We start from the raw sequence: 14,871 nt of genomic DNA on the forward strand, positions 1-14,871 counted from the left end.
TTCACACAAATTATGGAAACATTGTTAGTTAAGAGAAACATGTAATGCAGTTCTTCATAACTTCTCAAGTTCGAAGTTACACAAGTAGATGGTCTCTTAGTGATAGAGCTTGCACCTCTGTGCAATGATTCATATAAATTTGGAAATGACAAAACTTTATCATTATTAGGTATAGTTTTTCATAACAGATTTTCTTACTCATCTGTTCTCTAACTGTTGATAATCACTACCTATTATTGAAACTAAGTTCTTTTTTGTTAGTTGAATGGACAGCAACTTGTTTAAACAATCTGTTGAAGAATGTCACAACCATAGTTTGGTATGCTCATAGTCCTGATATAAATGTTTTTGAGGTTGTGTGGGCTTACATAAGAACTGAAAAGGTCAGAAGGAGATTAATCAACTTAGCTGAATTGAGGGGAGTAATACAGGATAAACTGGATAGCAATAAGAAAACATTACATAATATTTTCTGTAAAGCAAAGTACTCACATAAAAAATAGTAATGCATTGTACAGCTTTTTAACTTCTGTATTTTCTGTGATAATGTCTAGTACCTTTAATAAATTTAACACTTAGTTGCAATTACTCATTTGTGATTCCTGTATGTGCATTGCTTGTAACTTTTATAAGTATTTCCCTGATTATAGTATAATTTAATTGTTTACAATTCTGTAAGAAAGATTAACAGTCACTTTAACTGAATTTGCTTTAAATGCCCAAGGAACAAAACTGAAAATTCCTGAAAAATTTTGATTTATGATGTAAGCCAATTTTAAAACTACTTTACTGAGTATATGTCAAGATGGTCAAAAATGGCAAGCTACGTTTTTATTAACATTCAACTGTAATTGCTATGTTTGAATGTTTGTTGTTCAAATATTTTAAAAATCCATTAACCTGACTTGGAGATTAAAAACTGTAAATGTGCCAGTCATCTACATATTTTCTGCAACAAAGTGAGTCAAAGTCACTAGTACATTCCTCAAACCATTGTTTTCTATGTAAACTCAATCTAAATTCAACTGACCACAACAGCTGCAGGATTTGATATTAGATAATTCCATCAACCTGATCAAAAGTTATTCCATAAAATACAGAATGTGATTCTTTAACTGCAAATTATGAGTTATAGAAAGCATGTGCTTAGAAAATACTGACTTTGAATACAAGTCAGTAGTTCTTTGAAATGCAACAATATAGAGTAAAACTTAAACATCAGAACTAGTTGTGGCATATTATATTTAAACTTTAACTTCTAGTTAATTCAAGATATGCTTGCATTTAAACATTTACACCATAAGTTCTTTGCCTGATGATAACTTTAGATCATTGGAAAGCTTACATGTGAATTTCAATTATTAATGGGGGAAAGAGGATTTAATGTTTGTCTAAAGTGTAAAGTGGAGGAGAGATTCTAACTTTAAATTATACTCTATTGTTTTGTGTATGCTAGTGTGTGTATATATATATATATATATATATACATGTGATAATTGTGAAGTTTAATTGAGCTTATTATCTATATTTAATTTAATAAGCTTTGAAACTTTGAGTTAGGGCTTGATTAAATATGAAATGTTACATAACTATTTCTGTGTTTTGTAATAGTTTATTAGTAGGTCTGTGTAGTGTCAGTTTAAATATCCTTTTAAAAATTAAAGTGCCTAAGTTGAAATTGTGGATATGAATTGTTCCGAAGTTTAAAAGTTTAGAGGCTATAACTTAACTCATCTTTATACTAAGCAATTAAGTGCATGTATTTTTTAAGTATAATCTTCTTGAATTATTGCATTTAAATTAAAATTGACAGTAGAGAAGGTTTTAAAATTATGTGAATTAAAAGCTTGTAGTTTCTCGATTAATTTCAAGTTGTGTAGTATTTTGTGCTATCTATATATGTTGTAAAGATTAACAGCTTTATAAGCACAAATTAAGTAACAAACATAAATTTACAAAAATATGAATTTGATTATCCCGACTAGTTTTGATGTATTCGTGTGTCATTTTCAAGGGTATACTGTGTGTAAACAGCGAAATCTAGCGAGTGTTGTTTTTTTAGCTTGATTTCTTCATACTTATTCCATTGAAAAATGTTCTCCATAATGGATTCAGTTGAAAGCCCATAACTTCTGTTTCAATTGTGTCATTTAAATGTCTTGTGATTGAAACATCTAGAAATTCGATTTTATTGTCACTTTCAGCTGCATAAGTGAACTGTTTGGAAGAGTCAATGGAAATCAATGTCATGAAATTTCTTTAACCAGAAGTTGTCTTTGGATATAACTGTGAAAGTTTCATCCACATAGTGTGTGTAGAAGTATGATTTTTTGTAGTACTTGGTTGAACAATTTGTTTTCAAAGTCATAATTATTAACGTATTTGCTACAGCTGAAGAAAGGTAAAATTGTATCTGAGAGTGTATACAAACTAATCAAACTATTTGGTTTTCATGCTGGAATAATGTGTGAAATACACTAGTATTTATTGAAATAACATTAATGGAGTTAGTATGAGGTCCAAGTTTTTGTGTGCTGTGAAAAATTTTTTTGTAAATGTTCATAAAAGACAATAATTGAAGGAATATCTTGCTGACTTTAGTCATTTTATTATAGTATATGTGTAGATGATGCATTTATCGTATTTTAATTGTGGAACTGTTTATGAAGGTTTAAAATACTTGTATAATAAGTACTAAAACATTTGAACCTGGACAAGAATTTAGTTTGCCATCTTTGGTTACTTTTGTATATAATCATTAAGGTAGCTTAAAAACCTACCTTTTTTATGACATTATGCTCATTTTGATAATCTTATTTTGATGAACAGTTTAAAGTAAATTTATTACAATTGTTAACTGATTATCTTTACAGGATTGAGTAAAATGTTAATTACATTGCCTACCCCCAAAGTTTTAAAATGTGACATACCTAAGAACCCAATAATAGGGGCATTATCATATTCGAATGTTATCTAAATATATTCTTTAGAAATAAGTAAGTGATATGTATATCTTCACAGAGTTTTATATTTTTTCATTTCATACATATGTATCACAAACCTATATTTTAAAAATTTATATGTACAGTGAAACAAAACCAAAAACCAAAGTTATAAGAACTTTAAAAATTGTATTAGAGCAGGTTTAACTAAATATTAAAAGAGTGAATGAAGAAAATGTACATATCACAAGTTAAACATTTAAGAGGAAGAATGCTTGTTTACAATGTGAACACTACCTTAAGATGTATATAATGAGTGCACTTGATTACTACCTCTGAAACAATCAGTTTTTAAGTTGTATGGCATATGATGTCAGAGTGTGTGACACATGATCTCATTTAGCACATGCAAAACTTCACTTTTTTCTTATCATAACTTGATTATGAATTTTTGTTAAGATTAGTGCATGATTTACAACTCACTGACACTTCCTATTGTAGTCAACAAATGACAAGTGCTGTTGATATTTATAGTAATATTGTAATAATTTGGCATCAACGGTTCAGCTGATGTAGATTACACTAAATGGAGATCATGTATGCTTGTTTGTTTAGAACAGTTTTTGTTTGTGTTTTTCTTTAAATTACAGTGGCCAATGATACCAACATACTCAAATAGTTCTGAATCAGAATTACTTTTATTGGATGACAGTTGACTCTTTGTTTAGGTAACTGGCAAATATTCAGAAAATAATGCCATATTCCATGTCATTGTATAGTATATCCAAGAATGTGATGAGGTGGTTTTAATGCATGAAGGGAAGATCATTGAACAGGGTACAGATGGAGAGCTGAAAAATAAAGATGGAGAATATGCAGCTCTTATTAAGTCATATATAAAAAGAGAGGACGAACTTGAAGACAGGAAACTGGCAACAGTTGTAAAAGGTAAAATTTGCATATCTCTGTGAATTAACTAGAAAGTATATGATGTTCATCTTTACATTCTTAGAATGGTTTGTTTTATAGTTGAGGTATTTATCTACATCTGTTGGTACATAAGCTGTGTCTTAGTAACCGTCACATCTGGGAATAAGAATTTTGTTTTTATATATCTGTTGTGAATTGTATTGCTGGATATTGTCTGTTAGTATGGTTTATAAATTCTGGAATCTTATCTGTTGTGTTTGTCTATATTATGAAATAGATTCTTGAGTAAGGAAGCACATTATGCTAATATAATAATTTGACAAAAGTATATAAGCAATGAAGTGATTTATTTTTGGTGGGAGGGGGACATACTACATGTGTTGACAAATCTGGTCAGTCTGTATTCAAGTCTGAACCATATTAGAAGAAGACAGACCAATGGTTTGTTGAAACATGTAGTATGTTCCTCCTAAAACTAAATTGCTTTATTATGTTTACAAATCATTGTTTGCCAAATTATTAAGAAATAGTGTCACCATAGCACAGCTGAATTCTGCATCTCAGAAAAGAGGTTTTAAGCTCATTATTTTCAAAATGTTCCATGTAGAGGTTAAAGTTACTGAGTACTGGTGAAAGACTAGCAAAAGTTATAATTCAAAGTATGTAAAGACATACAAGACTCAGTAATATAAACGTATCTGCAGAGCCCATTATGTCAGAGAAGATCATATGATAACAATGAATAATACCAAAATAATGGGGTATAAACCACATATGAAATAGAAAGATAAAAGAAGCCTTCTACATCCAACTAACTGAGAACACATTCAGTCAATCTAGCATAACCTAGACACCTTCCTTGAAAGTATTCAAATAGTTCTGATTCTAGTTTTCAATGGAGGAAATCCTGAATAAGGGAATAGCATAGTAGCCTTTCTAACAGGATGACTCAACAGTGCTCCAGCTAAATTTTTTCTATAAGGAGTAATCACTCTCAGAATTCTGTCAGTGGGAGTAATTAAATTTTATACAAAGTGTAGCAGTAACATTTTGTGATAAAAAGTAATTTAATTGTAAATTGTTATTTCGAAAGGTGAATCTGTCACAAGATTAGCTTAGCAAATTAAATCACCAGATGTAGTAATAATAAACACAAGTAATGACATTACAACTTTTTCTTTTATTCTTTTTTTTACACAAAATTAGATCATTCACGAATGTACCAATATAAACTTCTGGTGGTTAGAGAACATTTATTTTTAGATCTACTGTGTAAACTGCAGAGAGCTACAAGAACTAGACTATTAATTACTGTACTACTGTTAAAGCATCGGGAGTTGTATTTATTTTTCTATGGCAGTAAAACAACTTCTCAATACTTTTTTAAGGCCATAAATGGCTGATTTTTGATTGAGAATTATACCGATATGCCCCTTCTCTGGAGCACTGACTCAAAATTGAAGTCCTGTAACTACCACAGAAAAATAATTCAATCTTTCTCAGGTCTTCCTTGAAGATAGCAGCAGATTAGCAGTCAAAACATATGATAAAACTAGTTAGTAATTAGTATCTAGCAATAAAAGACAAAAAGAATGGTAACTAATTACTAAGCTTCTAACCATTACAATGATTGATATCCAATCATCACAAGTACATGAAGTATGATAAGTTGCTAATAATAAAATTTCAAGTTTTTGTTGTTTAAATGCTACTTTCTACTTAGAATTATATCTTCAATATGTTTTTCTAAATGCTAATCATTTTATTTTTGTAAAGTCATTAACAGAAAATGCAGTCATTGGCAGAATCCGGGTTTCGATACCCATGGTGGGCAAAGCACAGATAGCCCATTGTGTAGATTTGTGCTTAATTACAAGCAAACAAAGCATTCAGCAAAATACAGTAGGTAGGCCTAGGTGAACTAAAAAGTAGACTAATAAAAGATTTTTCTTGCTGGCCAGATGCAATAATTTCTAAGTAAAGTCTTAACTTTTTTTCAGGATTTAGTCGTTCTGTGGAAGAGTTTGAAACCCGAGCTAAAGTACAATGCCACAGTAGAAGTACCAGTACCAGCATTAATGCCTCTGCATCTCTGTCTGATATAGCTGAAACTAATCTAGCAGATGGTAAGAAATAACTATATAATTATTAGTTTGTTTTTACTTTGTTGACATACTATGTAGGGTGATCATATTTTCAAATCATAAAATTGGTTCACATTCAGATTTTCTGGTCTTAATACTGGTGTTCCTCCTTGTTTCTGTATGTGCATGTGCATATGGGGATTATAAACAGTCAATTATACAAGTAATAAATATAAGTGAAAATGATATTTATTCTTACATTATTGGTCTTACAGATACCTCTGCAGAGTTTTTTTTTCAAACTTACTATTGGTCAGTAGCTCGTAAAATTTTAAGCAACTGTAATTCATGTTTACCCTTGAGTTGCTGTGAATAAATGTTTTATGATTTGAAAATTGAACATTGGCTACGAATAGCATCTGCTATTTGCATTGAACAGTTTTTCTTTGTTTTGATGGGTATAAAACCACATGCTCAGTGAGGTATCCAGTAGTGACACTATGCCTGCCTTATAGCCAACTTCAGGGGAAGCAGTAAAGACTATGCTGAGCTATATGATAACTTCCATACCATACTTAGTTAGAAAAATGTATATCTGTTGATTCATTGTTGTCAGAGGCTCATAGTGTTGTAGTAGCAACAGTGAATTGATACTTTCAAAATGCCTATTTCTATAGCACACTGAAAAATCTAGAAAACTAATTTTGTCATGCAGGTTAAAAACATAAACTATAAAAGTATATTATTTGTGAATGATCATAATTATACAATATATTTAGTTTTTGAATTTAAATATTCTACAGAGATACCACAGTGAATTTTTTTTATTTCTACGTTAGTTAGACTAATGACTGAGGAAGAGATCAAACAAGGAGACATATCTTTTGACACCTATAGAAGCTACATCTTAGCTGCAGGGGGATACATTGTCTCCTTCTTGGTTCTCATATGGTTCATTCTTCAAGCTGCATGCATAGCATTTAGCAATTGGTGGCTTAGTTACTGGCTTTCTCAAGGAAGTGGGGTAAGCCTAAGCTTATTTAATTTAGTTAAATGTTAGACATATAAAAATATTTTTGCTGTAACTATATTGTCTTTTAAAAAGGATAGTTCTCACGTTTTGGGTTTTTGTGATTAATTATTCTGCATAGTAAAATGTACTAAATATTTTGGGAATATCTCAATGTTATTTACAGAACTATGTCTTCTCAGTTGATACTTTTAATCAATATGAAAATGAATAGTAGAAACCAGAGCGTTCATTAGTGGAGGTTATATCATGGTAGAGTTGACTTCTTGAAAAACCCCTTTTATTTTTATGTAATTAGCATCAGTTAATCGGCCCAGCATGGCCAGGTGGTTAAGGTACTCGACTCGCAATCTGAGGGTCGTGAGTTTGTATCCCTGTCCCATCAAGCATGCTCGCCCTTTCAGCTGTGAGGGCATTGTAATGTGACAGTCAATCCCACTATTCGTTAGTAAAAGAATAGCCTAAGAGTTGGCAGTGGGTGGTGATGACTAGCTGCCTTTCCTTTAGTATTTCACTGCTAAATTAAGGATGGCTACCTCAAATAGCCCTTGCGCTAATTTCAAAACAAACAAGCATCAGCTAAAGAAGTGTCACTGTTTCAGAAACGAAAATAGTCTAATTTTCTTAACACAAGTTTGTGCTGATTATGTAGTCTTTTTATAGCTCCGAGCCAGTTTATCTTGACCTCTGGTGGTTTTTTGAAAAATTATTTTTATTGGTTTCATTTACACTCACCCATACTCAGTACATCTTATTGAAAAGTGTGATACCATCCAATTTCATTTAACTTTTACTGGTACTTTTTGTGTTAGTTATAACATGAGTTAGATTGCATTTGATGTATATTTGTTTAGAAAATGTACTATACCAAGTGGGTGTTTATTTTGATTTCTGGTGGATATGCTTCGAATTTGTTGAGGTTTTATTCTTTAGAATTTCACATTGCTTGCAGGTGTCCTCCAGCTTTATTGATTGTTATAAATATTCATATTTTGTATGACAATATCCTTGAAGTTTTAGTTTTTGCAGAATTTGAACCTGATGCATAGAGATCTCTTACTAATTTTCAATTTTGTTTGATGGTTTACCACAAAAAATTACTCTTTGCAGAGTGGAGAAATGTGTGTGTACATTTCATCTGAAGATTCACTGAAAACAAAATTTTTTAACTAAATTGTCCAGTGGAAAACCAAAAGGTTTTTGGTCAACATTCACACTGCTTATCACTGTCTGGGAGACTGACTCATATTTTTTGCAGGATCTAGTCTCATTTTTAAAATGTGCCTTGTAGTTTCACTTTCTTCATAGGAAAAGGCTTACACAAATTTATACTAAAACAGCAGCTAATAATACATATACTATAAAATGTATTGTGTCACAGTTTATTATTTTAGCATTTCCTAGGTTCATAGCATATCTTTGTTGTGGAAACTCTGTATTCATAAATTCTTAATTTATAATATCTGGTGTGAATTGAAGTAGTTTTAATGTATGCTATAAATATTGTACAGGGTGTCCCAGAAGTCTGGGCCCATAGAGAAAAATACACAGTTGATTCTGAATTTATTTATTATTCAAATTGCATGCCATTAACAGCCATACACACATCAATTCTTGGTATACTGTGCCATCAGGATATTTTCTTTCCTGAAGTATTTACAACTGACATTAAAAATGTGTTTGTTTAACTTTTAAGAAAATAATGTCTATTTTCCCTATGGGTCCAGACTTCTGAGACACCTTTTTTTTATATAGCAGCTGACTTAGAAATAAATGTATGTTGTGCTTGGTGTCCTTTAGTATAATAATCAAGAATGACTGCCTGGAACATAGCATGATAAACTTACTATTACTGCCATTGATGGTAGAATAGTTTTATCTACTTTTCTTTGTCACTAATTAAAAGTATTGTCAAGTGTAAAACAAAAAAACAAAAAAATGGTGATTTTGTAATACCAAAGACCATAAATCATAGTGCTGTCCTTATTTGCCTTTTTTTAAAATATGTATAAAATATGAGTTAGTTGTGGCTGTTGTAAACACTTAGACTTAGCACATATTGAAACTAGACTGTTTTGTACCAAGTGTTATATTATACCCAACATCTAGATTTAGCATAGATCAAGGCTAAGCTTATTTGTTACAAACAATAGATTACTTATGAATATCTAAATCTAGTATAGATTGAGGCTAGGCTGATTTGTTAAAAGTAATAGATTACTTATGAATATCTAAATCTAGTAAAGATTGAGGCTAGGCTGATTTGTTAAAAGTAATAGATTACTTATGAATATCTAAATCTAGTAAAGATTGAGGCTAGGCTGATTTGTTAAAAGTAATAGATTACTTGTGAACATCTAGATTTAGCATAGATCAAGGCTAAGTTTATTTGTTACAAGCAATAGATTACTTATAAATATTTACATTTAGTATAGATTGAGGCTAGGCTGACATGCTAAAAGTAATAGATTACTTGTGAACATCTAAATTTAGCATTGATCAAGACTAGGCTGATTTGTTATAAGCAAGATTGCATACTTTTTGTATCATAATGGGCCTAGCATGGCCTAGTAGTTAGTGTGCCAGACTGAATCTGGGGTTCTGTGGTTTGTACCCTTTTACTCTCTCTCCCCAAAATTGACCAACTGCATTTTGAGGACATGGGTGCATTGTAAGAGTGACAATCAAATCCCACTATTCAATTGGCAGTGGTTGGTGGTTACTTTCTCTTTAATCTGTCACTTCAATATTAGGGATGACTAGTGCAAATATACCTGAAGTAGCTTTGCATGAAATGTACAAACAACAACAAAAATGTGTCTTAATGAGTAACACATTGACAGCATGTGAGTTTTGAAAATGTGTAAAAACTGTGTTAATATCCTTTTTAGTTATAAAACATAACTTGGTTCATTAAATGTATATTTACATAATGCCAAAAGTAATTTTTGATCACCATATTTCAAAGAAGTGTATATATATATTATGTGGTCTCTTGTTTTTAATGTTATTGGCCCAAGTCTGGTTACTTGCCTTGTAACAAAGCAGTTTCAGAAGATAAAAGTTGAGAAGTTTATTGAAGGTGAAAGCTGGATGGGTTGAAATGGGTAGCAGTGGAAATAATTGACATTGATTGGGGACTGACTGCGAAATCTAATTATGCAGTGAAAGGGTTAAATGTGCTTAGTTCCAGTGAACAATAAAATTAGCTTTTAAAACTTCATACTTTACAGGTATTATCATTAAGTACATTAGTACTTAATAGTAGGAATCATGACAAAATTAGATAGTGGCCATAAAAATCTCTTGGTTAAAATCACCTTTAAAATGTCCAAATATTAACAATAACTATTTCATAGTTTTGGCTGAGCAAAACTAAAGATTATTGTACTTATAAAGCTGCCTAAATTGCTATATACATGCTGATGGAGTGAATTAAAATTTCACTATTTCAACAAATTTTCACCTAAATAAGAAAGTGACTTTTCCAGACAAGTGTAGAGAAAAAAATCAATTAACTTCATTGCTCTAATTCTTTCACAGAACTCTTCTGTCTGGGTTCCCAGAGATTCCTTTCTTGTGGGGGTATAAAGGTAACAAAGTAACTTTACTTGAGCATAGTACTTGAGTAACTTTTTTTCAGTATCTACTTTTTAAAAAGTATTTATATTTTCAAATACCTGTACTGTAACTTAAGTAATATTTAGGAGAATTACTTGTACTTTTACTCCAGTACCTTTCACTTTATACATTTGGTTACTATTCTCAAAACTCAAACTTGAGGCAGGCAGTCAAAATGCAAGACGTAAGCAGGTACTCTGAAGCCACAGTATAGCTTTGGGAAGAGGGACCTAGGGCCATACCTAACATGCTCTGTTAATGGCATGGAGATTTTTAAGTCTTTCTCCAGCGTACCTGATATAGCCACATGTTTGAACACGCCACTGCCTGCGAGTGTCTCTTCAGTTGTGCTGGGCAGATTTTAAGCCCTCTCCATGCAAGACTTGACTGTGCCAACTTTGAAAACCAGTTTGTGCAAAATATAGTTGGTTGAATTCATATACTTGTTTTTTAATTCCTTATACAGTTTATTCTAAAACAATATGATTTGTACAATATTCGTTATTGGCATTATTGTTGTATTAAGTTCATACAGCATGAGCTGGCTGAAACCCTAAGTGTATTGTGAATACCATAGTATTCAATTATATACAACAAATGTGTTCTAGATAACTATAAGAATGACAAGTTTTACATTGCTGCTATTCACTGGTAGTTTGGTAAATCTTTTCTATACAGGGTTTTGTTTCTAGGCCTCATGGCCTGCAACATACATGTAAGGTTTGAGAGAACTGCAGATGAGTGGACTTTTTACTTTTATTACTTGAATACTTATTCAGTAGATACTTTTTACTCTAACTTAAGTAAATTTCAGGATGGATACTTTTACTTGTGCTTGAGTAACTTTTTTGATAAAGTACTTTTACTTGAACTTGAGTAACATATTTTAGTACTTTTTACACCCCTGCGTTATTGTACCGAAAAGATACTAGTGTGTGTTTTTATGCAAAACAGATAATGCACTACTTTGGGCTTGTAATTAGATTTGAGGGTAGGTTAGAGAATGTGATGAATAATAAAATTGAATTGAGTATATGCATGCCCCGTGTTTGGTATTGCTGGCACAAAAATATAGCTAATAAAAAGAGAACAAACAAGTATGATAAAAAATTTTAATTTTATAAAGATGAGTAGGGATTGATATGTAAGTCACTGTAATTATGTTAGTCTGAGCCAAGGTAAGGATAAAATATTTTAAGTGATTCAGTTTCTGTAGTTTTGGATTTTTTTGTTTCGATATTTTTATTTGGAGTATTAAAACTTTTTACATTACTATAGCTAGTTAGGTTACATATATATCGACTCCTAGTTACCTTTATAAAATTGTTTTTTTTATTACACATGTGTTACATTAAGAATTCTCCTCTGTTTTTTACTGAATCTAGGGCTTAATAATGAATTACCATGGAGTGAGCTGTAAACATAACTCTTAAATCATTTTATAACTTACCATTTTCTTGAATGAAAATTCAGTTTAAGATCTCCTTAAACATTACCTGAAAATTAAAATTTCTGAAATGAATACTCATCTCTTCACATGGAATAGCTTATTTTCCTCTTCAGTTCACATGATCTTCCAAATAGTTTTGCAAGCCACCAGCCTTGTGAAACCTCCCACCTAATCTCACGTGAAACCATGTGAATGTGCGCCACTGCATGATTATGTCATCATGCAGCAGAACCCTCCACCAATAGGAGTGTGACAGACCTCCAAACTCAATGATGCCTTCCACCTTCATGCTTGTGAATCATCATTCTTTTCTTTTGCACTCTCATGTACAGATGTGTTTGCCAAGATTTACCACTTTTTGATTTTCAACTTTTACTTGATTGAGTTTAGACACACTCAATATGAATTCACAGTTTAATGTGAACTCTTCTGCTGATGTGAGTGAAGATATTACACACACTGAAGAAATTACCAATAATTTGGCAGCAATTTCTTTGTGTGGAAGATGTGACAGTCATTGCCCAAAGTGTGGTGGAGTCCATGATGCAGCCAGGACCCTCTGTTTCAATCTCTTACACTCACTTCCCTTTCACTTCCTTTGAGCCTGCAGTTAAGGAGGATGAATTTGAGTGATTTTTTTTTCTGTCTCCAGGTTTTGTTTTGGGAACACCCTTACCTACTGAAGGTCAGTCTACCTCTAATTTTCTAAATGTTATTACTCACGTATGTACACATCAATCTTTCCTTATTTCTCTAGGTTTCCATTTGTCCCAACTTTGCCCTTCTTCTGCTCCCTGTTCTGTTTATGTATCGAGACCTTCAACATCTTTTCATCCAATGTCTCTTCTGTTGGCCTAATTTGTGTTGACAATTGAATCAGTGTGGGACCTGTGGGAACCCATCTGTTTTGATTTGCAGTCCTATGGACAAATTTCTCTGCCGACAGATTGATTTTTCAAGTCTTACTGTCTTTCTTTTCATTTTTCTTCCTCCTCCTCTTTTTTCCCAACTTGTTACCTTTCAACACTCATCTGATCTGGCCTACCTTCAATGTCTAGAGGGGGCAGTGTCAGAAGGTTTGTTGGAGAAACAAGCATCAAAGGAGTTCTTGACCTTTCTCTCTCTGGGTTATTACTCCCACCTCTTTGTTGTCCCAAAAGAGACCAGGGACTGACACCCAATTATCAACCTTTCCTCCATGAATCATTTCTTGGTCATCATACAGTTTTTGATGGAGAATTTTTTTCTTTCTCCATTGGTCATTCCAACCTGGCTTGTGGATAACTCAAATTGATGTATTGGATGCATTTCTTTACATCCTGATCACCCTGTCCTAATGACATTTTTCCTGGTATCACATTTTCCAGTTCTTTGCCCTCCCATTTGAAATAGCACTAACCCCTTATGTTTTCAATAACATTATGCAGTTCTTTGCTTGACATCTTCCTGGTCTGGGTCTACAATTCCATTTATCCATGGATGACTGGCTTTTCCTTGCCCAGTCAAGGAACCAACTAGAAACAATGCTATTTTAGACATTGTTAACTTCAAATACAGAAATAATTGAGAGTGTGGAAATTGTGGAACATCTGGGTGCAAGTGATCATTGCTCTATTAGATTCAATGTTTTGCTGCATATGGATATAAGGAATAATGATATTTTGGTTATAAATTTCAAAAAAGCAAATTTTGAAGGGATGCGACAAGAGTTACCTGTTGTAAATTGGGCAGCTGAGTTATTTGGAGACACTGATCAGATGTGGAAAATTTTTAAAGCTAAATGTTTAAATATTCTATGTAAACATATTCCTAATAGAAAGAAAAGGGTATCTACAAGTAAAAAACCAGGTTGGCTCACAAAGAGTTTAAGAAATAAAATTAAAGAAAAGCATCATGAATTTAAGAAAATTAAATTGACTAGTATTACAGGAGACTTAGAAGATTATAGAAGATCAAGAAAGATGGTGAAACAGGAAATTAGGACATCAAAAAGGATTTATGAGAAAAAGTTGGCTGAAAATGTAAAAATAAAAAATGGATTTCTTTAAATACATTAAGGGAAAACAAAATGTTAGGATATGGATAGGACCCTTGAGGGATGATAAAGGAAGGCTAGTATCAGATGATTATGAGATGGCTGGGTTATTAAATTTTACTTTTTCTTCGGTTTTTACTAATGAAGATTTAAGCAGTATTCCACATCTTGAACAGTTGATAAATGGAAAAGAGATCAAACAAGATGACTGCATTAATTCTGAACTGGTTAAGAAAAAATTGCTTAATGATAAGGCTTCTGTGCCAGACAATATTTCCTCAAGGGTTTTGAAGGAGGTTAAAGATTGGATATGTGAGCCATTTGCTACTATTTTTTGTCAGTTCTTGAATAGTGGGCAGGTACCAGAGAATTGGAAGTTAGCTAATGTAACTCCTCTTTTCAAAAGAGGGGATAAAAATTTTCAAGTAATTATAGACCCATTAGACTTACATAAGTTGTGTGAAAAATTTTGGAAAGTCTGTTAAAAGATACTTTACAAAGTCATTTAACAAAGTTTAGAATTTTATTGGATAGTCAACATGGTTTCACTAAAGGAAAATCTTTTAGCATTCTTTGAAAAGGTTACTGCTTACGTAGATGAGGGTAAGGATGTAGATTTGGTGTATCTGAATTTTCAGAAAGCATTTGACAAGGTGCCACATAAAAGGCTTGTAAAAATTAGCTCTAAAGGTGTGGGGGATAAATTAGTAAATTGGATAGAAGAGTGGCTGGATGGAAGAAAGCAGAGGGTTGTTAAGTGGGAGACCTTGAGGCCATGT

At 32.1% G+C, this 14,871-nt stretch overlaps 1 protein-coding gene across 2 annotated transcripts in view; it reads left to right on the forward strand.

Annotated features, from left to right (window-relative positions):
* LOC106460103 (multidrug resistance-associated protein 5-like) overlaps nt 1-14,871 on the forward strand; it is a 76,827-nt gene that overhangs the window by 29,542 nt on the left and 32,414 nt on the right. For both annotated transcript variants that reach the window (XM_022386740.1, XM_022386741.1), the window contains exons 18-20: nt 3,722-3,890; nt 5,873-5,998; nt 6,796-6,980. In XM_022386740.1, coding sequence (XP_022242448.1) covers nt 3,722-3,890; nt 5,873-5,998; nt 6,796-6,980 — 480 coding nt within the window. The remainder of the gene's footprint in view (nt 1-3,721; nt 3,891-5,872; nt 5,999-6,795; nt 6,981-14,871) is intronic.

The sequence above is a fragment of the Limulus polyphemus genome, unplaced genomic scaffold (assembly GCF_000517525.1).
Source record: "Limulus polyphemus unplaced genomic scaffold, Limulus_polyphemus-2.1.2 Scaffold709, whole genome shotgun sequence".
In the NCBI taxonomy this organism is placed as follows: Eukaryota; Metazoa; Arthropoda; class Merostomata; order Xiphosura; family Limulidae; genus Limulus; species Limulus polyphemus.